Source organism: Rhinichthys klamathensis, unplaced genomic scaffold (genome assembly GCF_029890125.1).
Source record: "Rhinichthys klamathensis goyatoka isolate OS25496 unplaced genomic scaffold, OSU_Roscu_1.1 h1tg000094l_1, whole genome shotgun sequence".
Taxonomy (NCBI): domain Eukaryota; kingdom Metazoa; phylum Chordata; class Actinopteri; order Cypriniformes; family Leuciscidae; genus Rhinichthys; species Rhinichthys klamathensis.
Window position 1 is genome coordinate 1,289,766 of NW_026606633.1, and position 18,750 is coordinate 1,308,515.

Consider the following 18,750-nt stretch of genomic DNA (forward strand, 5'->3'; position numbering starts at 1 on the left):
TTTTGTTTCTGTATTTATTAAATATATTTTTCTATTAACAAATTGTAATTACAGTATATTTATTGAACAAAAATGAATTATTTTATTTATCAAAATAAACAGAAAATAGTACATACTTTGCTAAAGTGGTTGTTTTGAACAAGTATTAACTTTTTTTGCTAATGTATTTGGATAAATAATGTGTGCCTTTTGCCCCATGCCCCACCTTACCACCTCATATGTTTATAAGATTTTTAAACAAAATAAACCATTTTTATGATTTATTTTCACACAAAATCTGTTGCTCCATCAATGTTAAATCCAATTTTCTTTTTCTTTTGCAATCATACACTATGGGAGAAGTCAAAAGCACATGGTGTGCCTTTAGCCCCATTGTACCCTATATTTAACTATGTTGTGTCTTATGTAGACGAAAGAGGAAGTGATTGGTACTCTGGAGTCAGTGCAGTCTCTTCAGGTGCAGAATGCCCACCTGCAGAAGGCCAGAGAAGGCTACCACAGCAAGTGTGTAGAGCTGGAGAGACTACGCAAAGAGGGAGTGCCTCAAAAAGAGCTGGAAAAGGTGCTTGTGTTTGAGAGAGTCCAAAAATGAACATTACTGACCTCACAAAGTACACAAAAGCACCATAAAAGTGGTCATTACGACATGTGTGCTACATTCCAGGTCATATGATAGTTTAGTGTTACAAAAAGCTCAAATTTAAGTTATTCACAGATTTGTTGGACTTGAGAACCGCGTCATTTTGATTTATGAAGCAGTTCTGTGAACCATGTCAACTGATACATTGAAAAGGTCTGATTCAAAAAACACAATTTGTTAACGAAGCTGCCATTACTACTTTTGGCAGATTAAACTTTGAATTGAAGTTTAAAAGCATGAAACAAAGCGAGCAGCTGCACAATTCTTCATGATTCGTGTGTTCCACTGAAGAACGAAAGTCTATGAGTTAAAGTTTGAAATGACTTGACTGCAGCTTTTTCATTTTTTGGTTGAAGTAATCCTTTAAGCTGGTAGCCTTCTTGCATCATCTTGAAGTGAAGGCTTAATTTCTAGCTTTGCTAATATATTTTTTTCATCTGCCTCTTTGTCTTTTCTCAGGCTGAGCTGAAATCGAAGAAGGCAGCTGAGTCGTTTACAGGGTCTATAGAGAAGTTTAACCGTGCTGGAGGAGACTTTGAACAGAAAATGAGTGAATCAGCACAGGTTGGTGATTTGACAGTTGATTTTTTTTTTTTTTTTTTTATCCCTGCTGAGCGCATTAGTCGCATATGTAAAACTTCTTTAAAGCAGATAATAAGCTAGGTTAGCTCGCAAGTTCTCATAATCAAGACCTTCGGAGCAATTTCAATGAGCTCAATAAAGCCATGTGAAGTTACCATGACTACGAGGGCCATTAAAGCAGTCTGTTTGACAAAATGATTACATGCCTACAGTCTATTTCTGCCTGGTGTTGACCTGCATGCATGAATCATTTGAGAGCGAAGGATGAATCTGTAAAATGCAAGAGACGTCCTGACCTCACTCTGAGAGCACTGGAGTGATGGTATCCCCTTAATTAGGGCATCAACAATAATCTTAAAATTATAGAGGCTGACCACTGTTAAATGCTCTGTTTAAACCCAAGCAAAAGTTCAACTGTAAGGTCCTGATCTACTGAGATCCCAAATAAAGGTTGCAAATATACTTGTGCATCCTAATAATTTGCTTTTCTTCTCCATCTGTTGAATTGTCATTATTGTCAGACAGAAAATATATTTGCATAACATACGTGTATTCAGTGGTGTAGCCCTGGTTTTGATTTCTGTTGTTCCTACTTACTAATAGGAAATCTTACTAATAATTGGACATCTAAACATTTCCACAAAAAAAATCAAATATTGAAGCAAGACCTTGAGAAGATTTATATAATTAATATATGACGGTAATGACAAAAAGTAGGCAGTGAAGGTTATAATTGTTTTATAAAATATATTTATGTTTTATAACTTAACTTTCATTAAGAAACATAATGACATAGTGTTGTTAGATTGTTTTGTTAACCGCTTTAAAGCAGTAAGGAAATTGAGGCCATGCTATAATGTGAAGATTCACAATACTACTGTTTGGGGTTAATACAACTTTTTTTTTTTTAAGAAATTGATACTTTTATTCAGCTAGGAAAAATTAAATTGATCAAACAAGAAAGATTTTTTTACATTGTTTTCAAACTTTTGTAATTCACAAATTCTGTTATTTTGTGCTTTCTATTCATCCAATCCTGATAAAAATGTTTCATGGTTTCCACAAAAATGATTAAGAACCATTTTCAATATTGATAATAATAAGAAATCTCCAAATCAGCATATCAGAATGATTTATGAAAGATCATGTGACACTGAAGACTGGCTCAGGAATACATTACATTTTAAAGTATATTTAAGTAGAAAACAGTTATTTCATTAGAGAGAAAAAAAAACGTTTTAAAAATCTGACCGACTTTACATTTGTCCTTACACATCTGCAGAAATTTCAGGACATTGAGGAAGCTCATTTACGGCAGATGAAACTACTGATCAAAGCGTATTCACACTCCATTGAAGACACACATGTACAGGTTGGGCAGGTATGGCTCGCATTTACTCCTGAGATTTTACCTACTCCTATATTCTGTTTGATTTCTGATTTTGTGCTGAAAACTGTTCAGACGAATAGGCTCTGAGGCTCAGAGTTGTTCTAGTCAGCATGGTCTCGATTAGCTGTGCTTGATGAAATCTTGTTCTATCACCTTTAGGTCCATGAGGAATTCAAGCAAAACGTGGAGAACATTGGTATTGAGAACCTCATTCAGAAGTTTACAGAGCAGAAGGGAACGGGAAAGGAGAGACCCGGTGAGTCACAGACGTATAAAACACTTTTCGGATACATCTATCATTCCAGATAAACTTTTTGGTTTCTCAGACATAGATAAAGGCTGGGCCAAAGATGAAAATGGATTTTCAGCACATAGTGCAGTATGCTCCACGACCAGGCTGAATTTATGTGTATAAACTCGCCCCAGAAGAAATTAGAAATGTCTAATAGATTATTCAGCACATTTGATTGATTTACTTTTAGATTGCATTTCTGTTTTACTGGATAATAATGCATTGAAAATCATTCTTCTGCAAATTTTAGATTTTGCCATATAGTGACTTTCAAAATGTAATGCTGTGCTCCAAACTTTAGTTAAATACTGTGTTGTATGTGTGTGGATAAGGTCCAGTAGGGTTTGAGGAGTATCTGTCGTCCCTGGTATCTGAGAACAGTAAAAAGAGTCGGGCTAAAGCCTTCAGGATCCCCGGCTTAGGAAAGAGAGACAAGGAACCCGATTCAACGTGAGTCATGCATTCAAATGAATTACAATACATTTAAATGTTATAGATCAAGGCTGTAACCACCATAGACTTTCAGAGTAACACCCACAATAATTCACAACAGTGGTTAATCAAAATTAGTTTTTCAGTGACCAATTCTTCTAGATTGTTATATACTGAATAACGAATAACTTTTCATACCTCTTTTGTCCTCTAGGGATTCAGCTGTGGCAGATGCTCTTGTGAGTTCTCATAACACACACACACACACGTTTGTTTCACAATATTTGAATGTTTATGGCCTATTTATAAGTCCTTTTAACTTATAAATAGGCCATAAAGGACCAGAAAAATGCTGTCTTAATATTTCACTATATAAGTGAGGACATTTGACCATCACAACTATAGCCAAACCTGTGTACACACACACACACACACACACACACACACACACACACACACACACACACACACACACACACACACACACACACACACACACACACACACACACACACTATTGATTTTACACTCACAGAACAGGTTCAGGTTACTAGTCATGTATTATCAGCTGTTCTTGGTTAAACTTCTGCAACTCTTCTTAGAGCATCTGAAAAGGTCTCAGCTCAAACAGTTGTTAGTTTATTAACATGCCTACACAGACCATAGATGTTGTATTAGTGAGGACCTCTCAAAGACTGATATATATATATATATATATATATATATATATATATATATATATATATATATATATATATATATATATATATATATATTATTTAAATATACTTCATTCCCAATCTTCAATTACATGTATTTCAACTACTTCATTTTGAGATGGCCATCACTGTAAGTAATAATAACTTGCAATTCAGTGAGTGAGTCAGATGTTGATTAAATATACTGTTGCAATGATGCATTCAGTGAAGGATAGGTCAGACTGATTCAAACCCATAACTCCTAACCTTCTGAGTCTTTTTGAATCATTCATTAGGAGAACTGGCTTATGAGAATAATTTGGTAGTGAATGAAATTACACTGCTTATGATGTATATGTTTTATGCACTAAAAAGAAACTGCTCACAAGAGACATTTGTTGGTGAATCTGACTTACTATACATCATTATGCTGTATGATTGATTTTGTCAGATTTAGCTAACTACTAAGTACAAATAAACCCTTCTCCACAAACACACACAGACATACTGTCCACTGTTTGAATGTAAGTTCACATGTGTGTTTGGAAATCTGAAGACTCTTTTTTCTACACAGACCTCAGTGTGTATGAGAGAGTGACGTGTCTGGCATGGTCTGGTTACCTCATTAAGCTATATTTAACCTTGTCAATACTGAGGGTGTTTAATGAATGTCTGATAGCCCACTGACTGCCAGAGATCCTACATAAACACACACTTGTTACGGGATGTTATGTAAAACTTCAGCTTTAGTCAGACTCTTAAAACATTAGTGCTTTCAGATAGATTCATCAATCTGTCAGCTGATGTCCTGTGCCTTTAAATGTTGTTTCTTATTGTGAGCTTGTGCTGTCTGTTTGTGCTTGTGTGTAGAACTCACCCCTCGAAGTGGACGACGAGGGCTTTGTCATACGTGCAGACGTCAACCAAAATGATATCCTTCAGAATAAACCATCAGGCATGGATGCAGTGAGAGTGTACAGTGTACAGTGTGTGTGTGTGTGTGCAGAAGTGTGTATGCGTGTTTACATACAGTGGAGTCCATAAGTTTGAGACCACTAGTAAAAATGCTTCAATTCAATTTAGTACATTTATACTATCAGCCGTTTGACATGAAGAAATTGACTTGAATTTTAAAAAAAATGTCTTCGTATTCAGTTTGTTCCTCTTTTGCTCTAAATTAAGAATCACTCAAGCTGCGTTAAATTTACAAGTGGTAAAACATGACAATGATTGAAAAAATTATCAAAAGAGCATCTTGTACGGCACTTGTTTACTTTTTAATGATCTATAAAAAGTGCAGAATCTTAAATATTTTTCATTAATTTTATGTCATAACATTTATAATATTTTGAATCCCTAATTTTCAATATGGCTTCAGACTTTTGGACCCTGTTGTAGATGTTTGAAGATTGGGAAGTATCCTCAGCACTACAACAAATAATTTTGGCAAAACTTCTTTTCACTCAAAAAAAATAAAGTGTCTAAAATAGAGAGAGGAGAGCGATTTATTTGCTTTTTTCTGACCTTCTCTCTTTAAACACCATCAAAAGTATCACACACAGAGAGAAAGGAGGTTATTGTCAGGATGTGAAATGGATGAATTTACCTTCTAATGCCCAATTTCTCTCTCCAAACATCCTCTAATGAGGGTCTGGTGTTACTCTTAGATTCCCGAGAAGAGAAGTTAAGTTCATTGTGAGGGGTGTTTAAGGATATGAAACTCAGTAGTGTCCCTAAATAGGATGGTCATTTGTGCAGTTTATTTATTCAGAACAGCTGTGTTTGTGTACTTGCACTCATGTCTATTTGTGTCCGTGTGTGTTTTCTTGTCCTTCTTTGTACCTGTGTGTGAGTACATGTGTATCCTGTATGGTGTCTGGATTTGCTCCTTAACAGCATTGCTCTCTACGTTGTTCTGCTGAGGAGAAGGAGGGAAATTTTTACTCCAGTGACTCGGATTTCGATGATGAAGAACCCAAAAAATTTCACATCCAGATCCGACCGGTTGCCAGCAGTAACCGTAGCAACTCAGCAGCCAATGAACTGGAGCTGAAGGCCACAGTGGGGGCGTTGACCCTGCCTCCTAACAGAGTGGTAAGAGATGGGGGCTATTTAATCTTTGATAGCTGAAATGAGACTGATGATACATTTTATAGAGAGTCATTATACTTAAACCTGTGTGTGTGTGTGTGTGTGTGTGTGTGTGTGTGTGTGTGTGTGTGTGTGTGTGTGTGTGTGTGTGTGTGTGTGTGTGTGTGTGTGTGTGTGTGTGTGTGTGTGTGTGTGTGTGTGTGTATTTACAAACTTTTTGTTAGATGCGATAAATCTATTTATCTATCTATCTGTATGTTCGTTTTTAGATTCTCAATAACTTAATCATAGGTGACAAATACGCTCACAAAACATATGATGTATTTTTTAACAAAAAAATGGCAAACTAAACCGCTTTAACCTGATTGGCTGGCTTTATGCAACTTCTGTTAGTCAGGGTGCACTAGATTTTACTAGTTTTCCGGTAAACAAAGTCATGTCTACAAAAGGATCTAAAATTAGCTCTTTGAGACAATCAGTCACTGTATTTGCCTACGGTTGTGAGTTTTAGTAGAATCAAATCTTTGAAAAATATTCAGAGTGATTTATGTCTAGTGTCGTTTTTCTATATAGATGTTTTCAGAAAACCTACACATAAACACACGTTAAAGCAAAATGATGTCATATTATTTGTTTAGGAAAATAAATGAGACAGCAAAAAAATTGTGCATCTTGATGATATTCACACTCATTTTTAAGATGTATTTGAAAAATATGGAGCAAAACATTGACTAAATAGTAGTAATGACACTTTCATTCATCCCATCCTGTAGGTGTCAGTAAAGAAGCAGCTCTCAAGTAAGTTCACTTTTATTGCTCTGTATATCTCAGACAATATTGTGTATGTATGTTAGTGTGGATTTTTCTCACGTGTCCTCTTCCTCCGTTACAGGGAACTCCAGTTCAGCAGGTCGATCTGAAGGAGAGGGGGAAAGTGTTCCCCAGAGAGGTCGGTCACACTTCTCAGACGTCAACTTCTGTGCTCTTACAGCCAGAGTTATGATCATTAATTTTTCATTGCTCATGCAATGTTTTGTGACTGTTCCTGTGATTTCAGCCAGCCATCTCAAATGGCCACAATGACACAGACATGTCCCACTTGCTGTGTCTACATTAATAGATGTCGTTATCTCACAAACAGCTCAATCTGACACCTTAATCACAGCAATCTGCAATCCAGCTGACCTTGGTGTCAGCGTCATGCATCATAACAACACTGCCATTATTGTCTTATATTGACCGACTGATCTCTGGTCAGCTGAATTGCTGTAATTACTGCCTCAGAATAAGCTCTATTTTTGTGTCGTGGGTTTTGACAATAATAGCAGGAAACAATTTGGTGTGTGGTTTAAAGAAAAAGGTTTAAGGCCGTCTTCCTCCCAGGCTGGCTATTACTCAAACTTATTTGCAGAGATTAGTCATGTAGAGGAATGGTACTATTTTGATAGCACGTGGTTTGAATAACTTTATGATTAAAATTTGTTATATTTTTTCTCAGTAAATTGTACTGTACTGTTATGTGCTGTACATTACGTTTTATGGGTGTGGTGTGGTGTAATGGTTAAAGATCTAGGCTGGTTACTAAAACGTTGAACCTTAAAGGGATGATCCATAAACAATCACAATTTAACCTTGAGAAAAGCACTTAACCTAATATTTTTCCAGGGAGACTCCCTATAATATGTGTACTGTAAGTCACTTTGGATAAAAGCATCTTCTACATGACCCCTTACTTAACTTTTTTATTTTATTATTATACTGTTATATTGTGCAGTAAAGTAATGTTTTGTTGTTGTACAGAGGGAGAACAGGAGGGTCTGCGTAGATCCACGTCCAGCCCAGATCACAGCAGGTACAGAGAGATTTCCCATACAGCATAATTACTGAATGCTTTAATATGCAAAAAATGCAGATTTAATGGTGAAAGATGTCATTTTTGTGGCATTTAATGTTGAATGGTAGTGTGCCCCAAACTCATACCATTGGTTGAGCAAGAAGAGGACAACCTGAACGAAAAGCCAGTTTATTAAATAAATAAAAAGAAATGTTAAATTGAATTGATTAAATTGATTTATTTAGATTATATAAATATAGATATATTGTAAAGATTTTTTATATTATTTTGATTATATACACCGTTACAAATGTTGGGGTTGGTACATTTGTGAAAGAAGATTCATATGCTCACCAAGACTGCATTTTATTTGGCAGTAAATTTATTTGTACAGTAAAAACAGTAATATTGGCAAATTTCTATTTGTTTTTCAATTGGAATATATTTTAATTAATGTAATTTATTTCTGTGATGCCAAAGTTGAAATTTCGGCAACATTACTCCATACATTATTAAAAAACTTTTGTTCTGCTTAATGTATTTGTGGAAACAGTGATAACTTTTTTTCAGGATTCTTAGATTAATAAAAAGTTCAAAGAAACAGCATTTATTTGAGATGGAAATCTTTTGTAACATCAAGTCTATACTGTCACATTTGAACAATTGAATGCATTCTTTCTCAATAAAAATACTAATTTCCCAAACTTTTTATATTGATATTATTTCATTCATTCATTTAAAGATTCTTTTTTCCCCTCTCATCTCTTCAGGTTGAGTTCCACAGCATCTGGTCCGGACGCTCTGTTTGGACCTCCTCTGGAGTCGGCCTTTAAATCCCACAGCTTTACTGGCAGAGAGCAGCTCCAGAACGCCTTTGCTGCATCTAAATGTAAATCTCCAGCAGCACACACACCACCCCCGGCCTCATTACTTGTGATAGATGAGAATCGACTGGACGATCTATTCTCTTACAGCGTTTTAAACTAACGGAGAATTAAAAGCTTAAAACTAGCCTAATGTGTGCCAAAGTATGCGTTACCATATTCTAAGAATTAATTGACTCGCTTTAGCAGAACTGCTCATGTAGGCATTAAAGCATCAATTATTCAATTATGGACAAAAGTGGAATGGGAATTATGTTTCTGCAGTCAATCTTCTCCTTATCCTATCTGTTAAGAAATTTCCTTTCTGATCAGTAATAGACTTTTCTCCATGTTTGACAGATGCCGCATTCTCTTCGGATTCATCCTCTCCTGAGAATGTGGAGGATTCTGGACTGGATTCGCCTTCCCATCAGCCCCTTGGAGTATCCCCTGAACCCAATGGTTGGGCAGCCTGGCCATCTACTCAAACTCAATCTAAAGACTCCGTAAACCTGAGCCGATCCTCTGACCCCTTCCTGGCCGCATTCCGTGACCCCTCGCCCGGTCGGTCTCCTCTCCCGCAGGACGACCCCACCAATGCCTGGCCTTCCAATCTACGTTCTCCACGTGCCCCACCCAACGTCGAGCCCACCACCTTCAGCTTCCCGGCCTTCTCCCACAGCCTGGCGTCTTCAGAACTGGAGCCCTGTGTGTGGAGCTGTAAACACATCCCTCCTGAAGACCCCTTCCTGGCTGCGTTTGAACGCTCCGCCCCCAAGGACAACCTGCCTCCACCTGATGCCTGGGTCCCGCCTCCCCCTCGGCCCACCAGGGATAGCAGGGCTGTGGAAACCCGCACCGATCCCTTTTCCGTCTCTCTGAATGACACTAAAACCCTCCCTCCCCTATCCTCCTCCAGCAAAGAGCGAGACAGGAAAAGAGATCGTAGCGTCCCGCCTCCAGAGTCTCCGGATGATCCTTTCGCTATTACTATGATAGGGAGTCCAACGCACCAATCGGCGCTGGCGGCGCAGGTAGCTGCACAAAGCAGAGCTGGTAGTAATAGGCCGACACCCAGTCCTAACTCAGCCCCCAATTCTCAGCCGAAGAAAGAGCTGGTGCATTGGAACTCGGTGCATAACCCCTTCAGTGAGGCCACTACGAATAACACTGTCACGCAAGAGTCGACCAGAAAACAGAGATCATTTAACGACGAGCCTCGCAGGAACGGACCGCCGCTCACACGGCATTCTGGGCCGCAGGAGGACCTTTGCTTCTCTACAGACAAGGACCAGAACTTCCTGGATATTAACACACAACCAGGTATTACAGATTAGTGAATGTCTGATAAGGTGTTTTAATGGCTGATTCTGATACTGATATTTAGAGAGCAAAGTGGATGATATAATGGCAATATGCAATGGCCCCAAAAAGTGTATAAACAATTAACCCTCATTTAAAAAGTGGCATTTATTTTAAAGAAATGCAGCACAAGCACACTTTTCAGGTAAAACATTCACACTTTTCAAGCAAAACATTTCTCAAAAATAAGTTTTTTAGGTTTAAAATTATAAAACATATGTATTGCTCAAAATAGAGACAAAAACCCTTTCTGGTTGTCAGACATTGGGGAAACACATTCATAGTTAATATGATGAACTACACCTGTGGTTACTCTGCGAGAACACATAGATAATTGCAAAATATCTAAGCAATGTGAAGTTAGTTCTGCAGCATTTGATTGCAGATGCCACTTAATTTCATATTTTATAACAAAATATTTTATATCTAATGCTATAATATTCAGTCACTTACAGTAAGTGTCTCAAAGGTGTCTTTTTTTTGGATCTGTTGTATAATACAATTTAATAATAACAAAAAGTTTAATTTACGCTTATGTCAAAAGTTTGGGGTTGGCTAAGATTTTTTAAGTTTCTTATGCACACAAAGGCTGCATTTATTTAAACAAAAATACAGAAACACAGAAATGTTGTGAAATAATGTTGTTTATTCCAGAGATGGCAAAGCTGAATTTTCAGCATCATTACTCCAGTCTTCAGTGTCACATGATCCTTCAGAAATCATTCTATGCTGATTTGGTGCTCAAGACACATGAAGAATTTGAGAATCCGATTAATGAAAGAATCATTCAGGAGTGCGTTTCCCGAAAGCATTGTTATCCAACTATGATCGCAATTTCCATTGAACTCTATTGGTAACGACGGAACTTGCGACCATAGTTGGCTAACGATGCTTTCGGGAAACGCACCCCTGAGCGGTTAAATAATTTGTTTCAGTCTCAGAAAAACACTCATTCATGAATCAAACATTCCTACAATACATCTCATGAACTAGGCATATGACAAGATTTTCAGTGAATTTTCTGTATGTTCCGGGAACAAAGCTTTCGTATGGTTTTAAGAAGACTTGGAATATAGCACACAAGTCGTATGGACCACTTTTGAGATTGAAATATGTGGCAGGGTGTTATTCAAAATTCCAAAACCAAAGTTCCATGGAATAAAGTCATGTGGGATCAGAATGACATGAGGGTGAGTAAATAATGACAGGATTTCTATTCCCCCCCCTCTTTTCTCTCACTCTCTCGTTCAGTCTCCCAGCATGGTTTCAGGCAGGACAGCACTGAACGTCTGGCATTGGCTCCCCCTCGGTCGGTTCGGTCCAAGCGCTCCTCAGGCAGACTCAGTGGCTGTGAGCGGGTAAATGTTCCACAGACCTCATTACACCATCTATCCAACCAGCACACTTAAGCTTTTTTTAAACCATATAACAAAACCCTTAATAGGGCTCTGCTGCAGCCTCTTTCGTTTTTCTCTTGTTTTATGAGATGTGGTTTCTCTCATGTGGTTCTTCAAATTGCTCCCTTGACTTTAGCTCTTAATTAACACCACTACTGAGATTCCACTTCAAGCTTTTAATTGCTTTATACTGGGAGGTAACAAATAATATTACAGGACATAGAAACAAGCCTCTGGTAATTTGTTCAGCCCCAAAACACTTGTTTTCAATCCACACACAGTAGAAAGGAGAAAATAAATGGGGAGTTGACAGATAACATGGACATAAACTTTTTTCAACATCGATATTTTTGTTTAAAATTTATGTGTAATGGAAACTGTATATCTTTAGTCTGGTCTTTGTCTTTTTTTCACTATTTTGAATAATTTGTATGCTTATTTATTTAGCTTTTTTTAAATCTGTTCACTTAAGTCCTGTGGTGTGAAAAATGGATTAAAAAAAAAAAATATATATATATATATATATATACACGAGAATGAACCTCATTGGTTCTTGCACGTCAAGCGAACATGCTTGAGCTTCCGTTTACCATATCTGATGTGTGAGTTGATGAATGTTTATATGTGAATAAAAGCCCAAGTTTAATCTGTTCATCATATAAAGCGATCGTGTCTCTTCAGAAAATTTTAACTAAACCACAAAATTCATTTGGATTAGTTTTACAATCTCTTCATGAACTTTTGGAAGCGTCAAAGTGTCAGTTGCGTAGCGGTCAGTGGAGAGACAGAAATTTCTCAGATTTCAATAAAATATCTGTATTTGTGTTCTGAAGATGAACAGAAGTCTTTGGAACAACATGAAGGTTTGTAAATGATGACAGAATTACAATTTTTGGGTGAACTAACCCTTTAATATGAGTTCATAAAAGTGGCATGTATAATTATAAAAAAATATATAACAAAATAAAAATGATAAAATATTTTAAATGTTTAAATTATTTAAAAAGTATATATTGTATAAATAATAATAATAATTATAAAATAAGATTTGTTTTCTGTGGTGTGTCTCAGTCTAGGTCTTTGTGCTCGTCTCCGCTGCCTGAGCCCAGTCCTCCCCTCACCTCCTCATCCTCCTCCAGCCCCAGTGAATGGGGGATGCAGAACCGCGTCCCCAGCCCAGCCCGAGGTGACCCGAGGCACACTCCTATTTCCCTAAACACTCGCATTATCACAAAACTTAATTATATATTACTCTGAGAGACAACCTCAAGAGCTTTACTGTAATTTAATTATGCTAATCTAATGTAGACACATGCACATTAACCCTGGGGACAGTCAGGAAATGTCCTCATGGCTGATTTTGTCCCTATCACTTTAAAATAGCCCACAGGCATGTGTCTAATGCAGAGGAAGCATATCCCAAATCCTATTTCGTATTCAACTGCTGATCCATTTTTTTATCCATCCTCCAACAAAATCCAGGGGCCGACTGTGGCAGATGAAGTTATCAAGTTATGTAATGTGACCCTACAGGTTTGTCGCGAGGACCCAGTCCCATTTCTCTGAGTACCCAGGAGTCTTGGCCTGTAGCCACAGCCATCACGGAGTACATCAACGCCTACTTCAAAGGAGGAGAACACAACCGGTCCGTCTGAGGTTCTTTCCCCCCATCTGGAGGACAAAGTCTTTTATCACATTGTTGCTCCAACTGAAAGTGATTTGCTGTCCAACCGTTTGTGTGTGTTTGGGTTTCAGCTGTCTGGTTAAGATCACCGGCGACCTCACTATGTCGTTTCCTGCCGGCATCATCCGCATTTTCACTGCCAACCCCAACGCACCAGTTTTAAGCTTCCGATTGGTGAACATCTCTCGAGTGGATCACTTATTACCCAACCAGAAGTTACTCTATAGGTATGATACCCTGACACACACACACAACTGGCTTGTTCTGGGTTTAATACAAGCTCTGTGGACAGCATTTGTGGTGTTTGTACCTGCAGCGACCCGTCACAGAGTGACCCGGACACCAAGGATTTCTGGTTCAACATGCCGGCCTTAACGCTCCACCTGCAGAGAGAGGCGGAGCTTAACCCACAAGCCTCCTATTACAATGTGGCTCTGCTAAAATACCAGGTCAGTCATCTCAAACCTAATGAGTGCTTGAGTTGCAATGTGATCTACTTAAATGAAACCTAAAGGAATATTCCACATTCAGTTCAAGTTAAGCTCAATCATCAACATTTGTGTCGTAATTCATCAATGTTTTTAACAGCTTTACAGCTCAAGTTTTAACTGAAGAATTCATGTACACTACTGTTCAAAAGTTTGAAGAAATTAATACTTTTATTCAGCAAAGATGCATTAAATTCATCAAAAGACTTTTACATTATTACAAAAAACTCAAATAAATGCTGTTCTTTTGAACTTTCTATTCATCAAAGAATCCTGAAAAAACTTTATCACAGTTTCCTCAAAAATATTAAGCATCAACAGTTTTCAAAATTTATAATAAAAAAATGTTTATTGAGCATTAGCATATTAGAATCCTTTTTGTAGGATTATGTGACTCTGAAGACTGGAGTGATGGTGCTGAAAATTCAGCTTTGCCATCACAGGAATAAATTACATTTAAAAATATATTAAAATAGAAAATAGTTGTTAAATTGTTATTATGTCTTAACTATTATTAAGACATAACAAACATAAATTGTTATGTCTTAAATTGTATTAATACTAGTGCAATGCCCGTGCAAAATCAGTTTTTGTGTGTTTTTAGTAAATGTTGGTTTGGTATGTTTGAGTTGCTGAATAGCCTAGGCTACTATTACACAGGAGCCTAAACTCTGAGAAAACGATAATGTTAAGCGCACCAGAATAAAATATAATATTCAGAATTAAACAGTGTTGCTGACTTACAGATTCAGTTAAATCGCTTCTTTTTCAAAAATGAATCGCTACATTTTCAAAAGTGAATCGCTACTTTTTCAAAAGTGAATCGCTACTTTTTCAAAAATGAATCGCTACATTTTCAAAAGTGAATCGCTACTTTTTCAAAAATGAATCGCTACATTTTCAAAAGTGAATCGCTACTTTTTCAAAAATGAATCGCTACTTTTTCAAAAGTGAATCGCTACTTTTTCAAAAAAGAATCGCTACTTTTTCAAAAATGAATCGATACTTTTTCAAAAGTGAATCGATACTTTTTCAAAAAGAATAGATACTTTTTCAAAAAAGAATCTATACTTTTGCAAGTGAATCGCTACTTTATAAAAAAGAATCGCTACTTTTTTCAAAAAGAATAATGTAACAAAATAATAATGTAACAAATGTATAATAACCCTGTAATAATGTATAATTACATTTTTTACACTACTTTTTTCAAAATCGCTACTTTTTTCCAAAAGAATCGCTACCTTATTTAAAAAAATAGCTACTTTTTCAAAAATAGCTACTTTTTTCAAAAAGAATCGCTACTTTTTCAAAAATGAGAATCGCTACTTTTTCGAAAGTGAATTGATACTTTTTCAAAAAAAGAATCTCTACTTTTGCAAGTGAATCGCTACTTTTATAAAAAAGAATCGCTACTTTTTTCAAAAAGAATAATGTAACAAAATAATAATGTAACAAATGTATAATAACCCTGTAATAAACGTATACCGTATTTTCTGCACTATAAGGCGCACTTAAAAGCCTTTAATTTTCTCAAAAAACGACAGTGCGCCTTATAATCCGGAGCGCCTTATATATGGGTGGTGCACACACGTTCACCAAGCCGGGGAGACAGCGCCGGGCGACTAACGCCACTATCTGCCAATGGATCGTGGATGCCTGGGCTGATATATCCATATATCAGTCTCTACTGTGATCTGAGCTTTCACGAAGGCAGCAATAATCTCTTTATTCAGCCAGCACACATACCCGTATTTACTTCCTGTTTTCGGCCGAAGTCCACAGTAGTTGATTGTCGACTTCGCGCGCGCGATCAAACCTCCTCCGTGTGTTCAACATCTGATTCGGATTAATCATCCATTTGAGCTGATATTCTCAGCACACCACACAGCACCGTCATCGGCTGACAGTCTGAGTCTCCACTGTTGCTTAGTTACCAATGATCGCGCGCACGCACTCGACAATCGCCTACTGTGGACTTCGACCGAAAACAGGAAGAAAATACGGGTATGTGAGCTGGCTGAATAAACATAATTTTTATTCATATCTTTCACATTTACTGCAGTCAGATTCACCGTGTTCACTCACATGGGTGTGCACTTGTAATGACACATTAAGGTTGTTAAGAGGCTAAAAGCAGGTTTAAAACTTTTCCCGTTTAAGTCAACAGGGTGCACATTTAAAAAAGAGGATAACACGGTGTAGGCAACACCGGTTTTTGTCGTTGTTATCTGTACTGACAGCACTCCAAATTTACAAAAAATGAGCTCAATGTTAAAATTGACCGGAGTTTTCCTTTAACGTTTGAACAACGTTACCATGGGAGTGAACGGAGTTGTCAGAACGCTTAATGAAGTTTGACTTTATCTGACTGTTTTGTTGACATTTGTTGACATCTAGTGGATGCATAACGCAAACCCAGTCAAACGTTAGACTGCAGTATTTTATGCGCCTTATAATCCGGTGCGCCCTATATATGAAAAATGTTCTAAAATAGGTCATTCATTGAAGGTGCGCCTTATAATCCGGTGCACCGTATAGTGCGGAAAATACGGTAATTATATTGCAATAAATGTATAATAACACTGTAATAAATGTATAATTACATTGTAATAAATGTATAATAAGACTGTATGAAAAAGTAGCGATACTTTTTTCAAAAAGAATCGCTACTTTTTTCAAAATGTTTTGCTACATTTTCAAAAAGAATCGCTACTTTTTTCAAAATGTTTTGCTACATTTTCAAAAAGAATCGCTACTTTTTCAAAAAGAATTGCTACTTTTACAAAAAGGAATCGCTACTTTTACAAAAATGAATCGCTACTTTTTCAAAAAGAATCGCTACTTTTTCAAAATTAATCGCTAATTTTTTCAAAAACAATCGCTACTTTTTCAAAAATTAATCGCTTTTTTTTTCCAAAAAGAATCGCTACTTTTTCAAAAATTAATCGCTAATTTTTTCAAAAAGAATCGCTACTTTTTCAAAAATTAATCGCTACTTTTTCCAAAAAGAATCGCTACTTTTTTCAAAATGTTTGCTACTTTTTCAAAAAGAATCGCTACTTTTAAAAAATGAATCGCTACTTTTTTTCAAAAAGAATCGCTACTTTTTCAAAAAGAATTGCTACTTTTACAAAAACTAGTGCAATGCCCGTGCAAAATCTGTTTTTAGTAATTGTTGGTTTGGTATGTTTGAGTTGCTGAATAGCCTAGGCTACTACTACACAGGAGCCTAAACTCTGAGAAAACGATAGTGCACCAGAATAAAATATAGTATTCAGAATTAAACAGTGTAGCTGACTTACAGATTCAGTTAACATCCACAAAATGAATAAGCACGGCGATTCAGGGTAGGTTTAGTCCTTGGCTGGAGCAGCTACACAGTTAACTCTGAGAAAACGCTATACGCTTGAGCAAACAGTTTGTGAATAGGCTACTACAAATGATGGCCATGAATAAAATATAATATTCAGATATTTTTAAACCACAACCCTCTAATGTCAGAATGTTTATTTTGGGGAGTGGCCACACAGTGTGCAGTGTGAGAGGGGGAGTGGCCACTCAGTGTGCAGTGTGAGAGGGGGAGTGGCCACTCAGTGTGCAGTGTGAGAGGGGGAGTGGCCACTCAGTGTGCAGTGTAAGAGGGGGAGTGGCCACTCAGTGTGCAGTGTGAGAGGGGGAGTGGCCACTCAGTGTGCAGTGTGAGAGGGGGAGTGGCCACTCAGTGTGCAGTGTGAGAGGGGGGTGGCCACTCAGTGTGCAGTGTGAGAGGGGGAGTGGCCACTCAGTGTGCAGTGTGAGAGGGGGAGTGGCCACTCAGTGTGCGGTGTGAGAGGGGGAGTGGCCACTCAGTATGCAGTGTAAGAGGGGGAGTGGCCACTCAGTGTGCAGTGTGAGAGGGGGGTGGCCACTCAGTGTGCAGTGTGAGAGGGGGAGTGGCCACTCAGTGTTCAGTGTGGAGGGGGAGTGGCCACTCAGTGTGCAGTGTGGGAGGGGGAGTGGCCACTCAGTGTGCAGTGTGAGAGGGGGAGTGGCCTCAGTGTGAGAGGGGGAGTGGCCACTCAGTGTGCAGTGTGAGAGGGGGAGTGGCCACTCAGTGTGCAGTGTGAGAGGGGGAGTGGCCACTCAGTGTGCAGTGTGAGAGGGGGAGTGGCCTCAGTGTGAGAGGGGGAGTGGCCACTCAGTGTGCAGTGTGAGAGGGGGAGTGGCCACTCAGTGTGCAGTGTGAAAGGGGGAGTGGCCACTCAGTGTGCAGTGTGAGAGGGGGGTGGCCACTCAGTGTGCAGTGTGAGAGGGGGTGTGGCCACTCAGTGTGCAGTGTGAGAGGGGGAGTGGCCACTCAGTGTGCAGTGTGAGAGGGGGAGTGGGCACTCAGTGTGAGAGGGGGAGTGGCCACTCAGTGTGCAGTGTGAGAGGGGGAGTGGCCACTCAGTGTGCAGTGTGAGAGGGGGAGTGGCCTCAGTGTGAGAGGGGGAGTGGCCACTCAGTGTGCAGTGTGAGAGGGGGAGTGGCTAGTGATGGCAAGATGAGGCTTCCTGAACCACTGAGACCTCGCAGCCCATTGCTTCAACCAAAGGTTCATTACTCGAAGCTTCATTCAGCATTGCTCACTAGTGACACCTAGCTATTGTGCAAAGAAATTGCAGGCAAATTAATTCATTCTGAACCAATGACCCGCCCCCCTCCCGCAATGTTTTATTTATTTATCTTCTTCTAAATATGAATGTCTCTGTAACCTTTCATTTGCAATAATAAAGAGATCTGTGCAGACATTTGTCCATTGCCTGCATGAAATAAAACGTGTATATTTCTCTGTCTGCATTTACTTGTACAGAGACAACTGTCACACACACAGTTAATTAATTATTCCAAAAAATATTGGATAGGGACAGTATGAACAACAATAGTGACTGTGTTGAGTGCAGTGCTTATGGTGGAGGGACTCGAGGAAGTGTAATAAAGTAAACTGCAGTAAACACCACAGTTCGGGTGGATGAATT

The 18,750-nt window shown here is 38.2% G+C and overlaps 1 protein-coding gene across 1 annotated transcript in view; it reads left to right on the top strand.

Moving 5' to 3' along the window:
- Positions 1-18,750, top strand: part of fcho1 (FCH and mu domain containing endocytic adaptor 1) — a 53,523-nt gene that overhangs the window by 29,753 nt on the left and 5,020 nt on the right. The window contains exons 6-22 of the mRNA XM_056252348.1: positions 410-562; positions 1,100-1,204; positions 2,505-2,603; positions 2,772-2,868; positions 3,237-3,354; positions 3,551-3,575; positions 5,931-6,128; positions 6,899-6,923; positions 7,018-7,074; positions 7,926-7,977; positions 8,730-8,848; positions 9,183-10,145; positions 11,436-11,542; positions 12,653-12,767; positions 13,115-13,226; positions 13,337-13,492; positions 13,582-13,714. Of these exons, the coding sequence (XP_056108323.1) occupies positions 410-562; positions 1,100-1,204; positions 2,505-2,603; positions 2,772-2,868; positions 3,237-3,354; positions 3,551-3,575; positions 5,931-6,128; positions 6,899-6,923; positions 7,018-7,074; positions 7,926-7,977; positions 8,730-8,848; positions 9,183-10,145; positions 11,436-11,542; positions 12,653-12,767; positions 13,115-13,226; positions 13,337-13,492; positions 13,582-13,714 (2,634 nt within the window). The remainder of the gene's footprint in view (positions 1-409; positions 563-1,099; positions 1,205-2,504; positions 2,604-2,771; positions 2,869-3,236; positions 3,355-3,550; positions 3,576-5,930; positions 6,129-6,898; positions 6,924-7,017; positions 7,075-7,925; positions 7,978-8,729; positions 8,849-9,182; positions 10,146-11,435; positions 11,543-12,652; positions 12,768-13,114; positions 13,227-13,336; positions 13,493-13,581; positions 13,715-18,750) is intronic.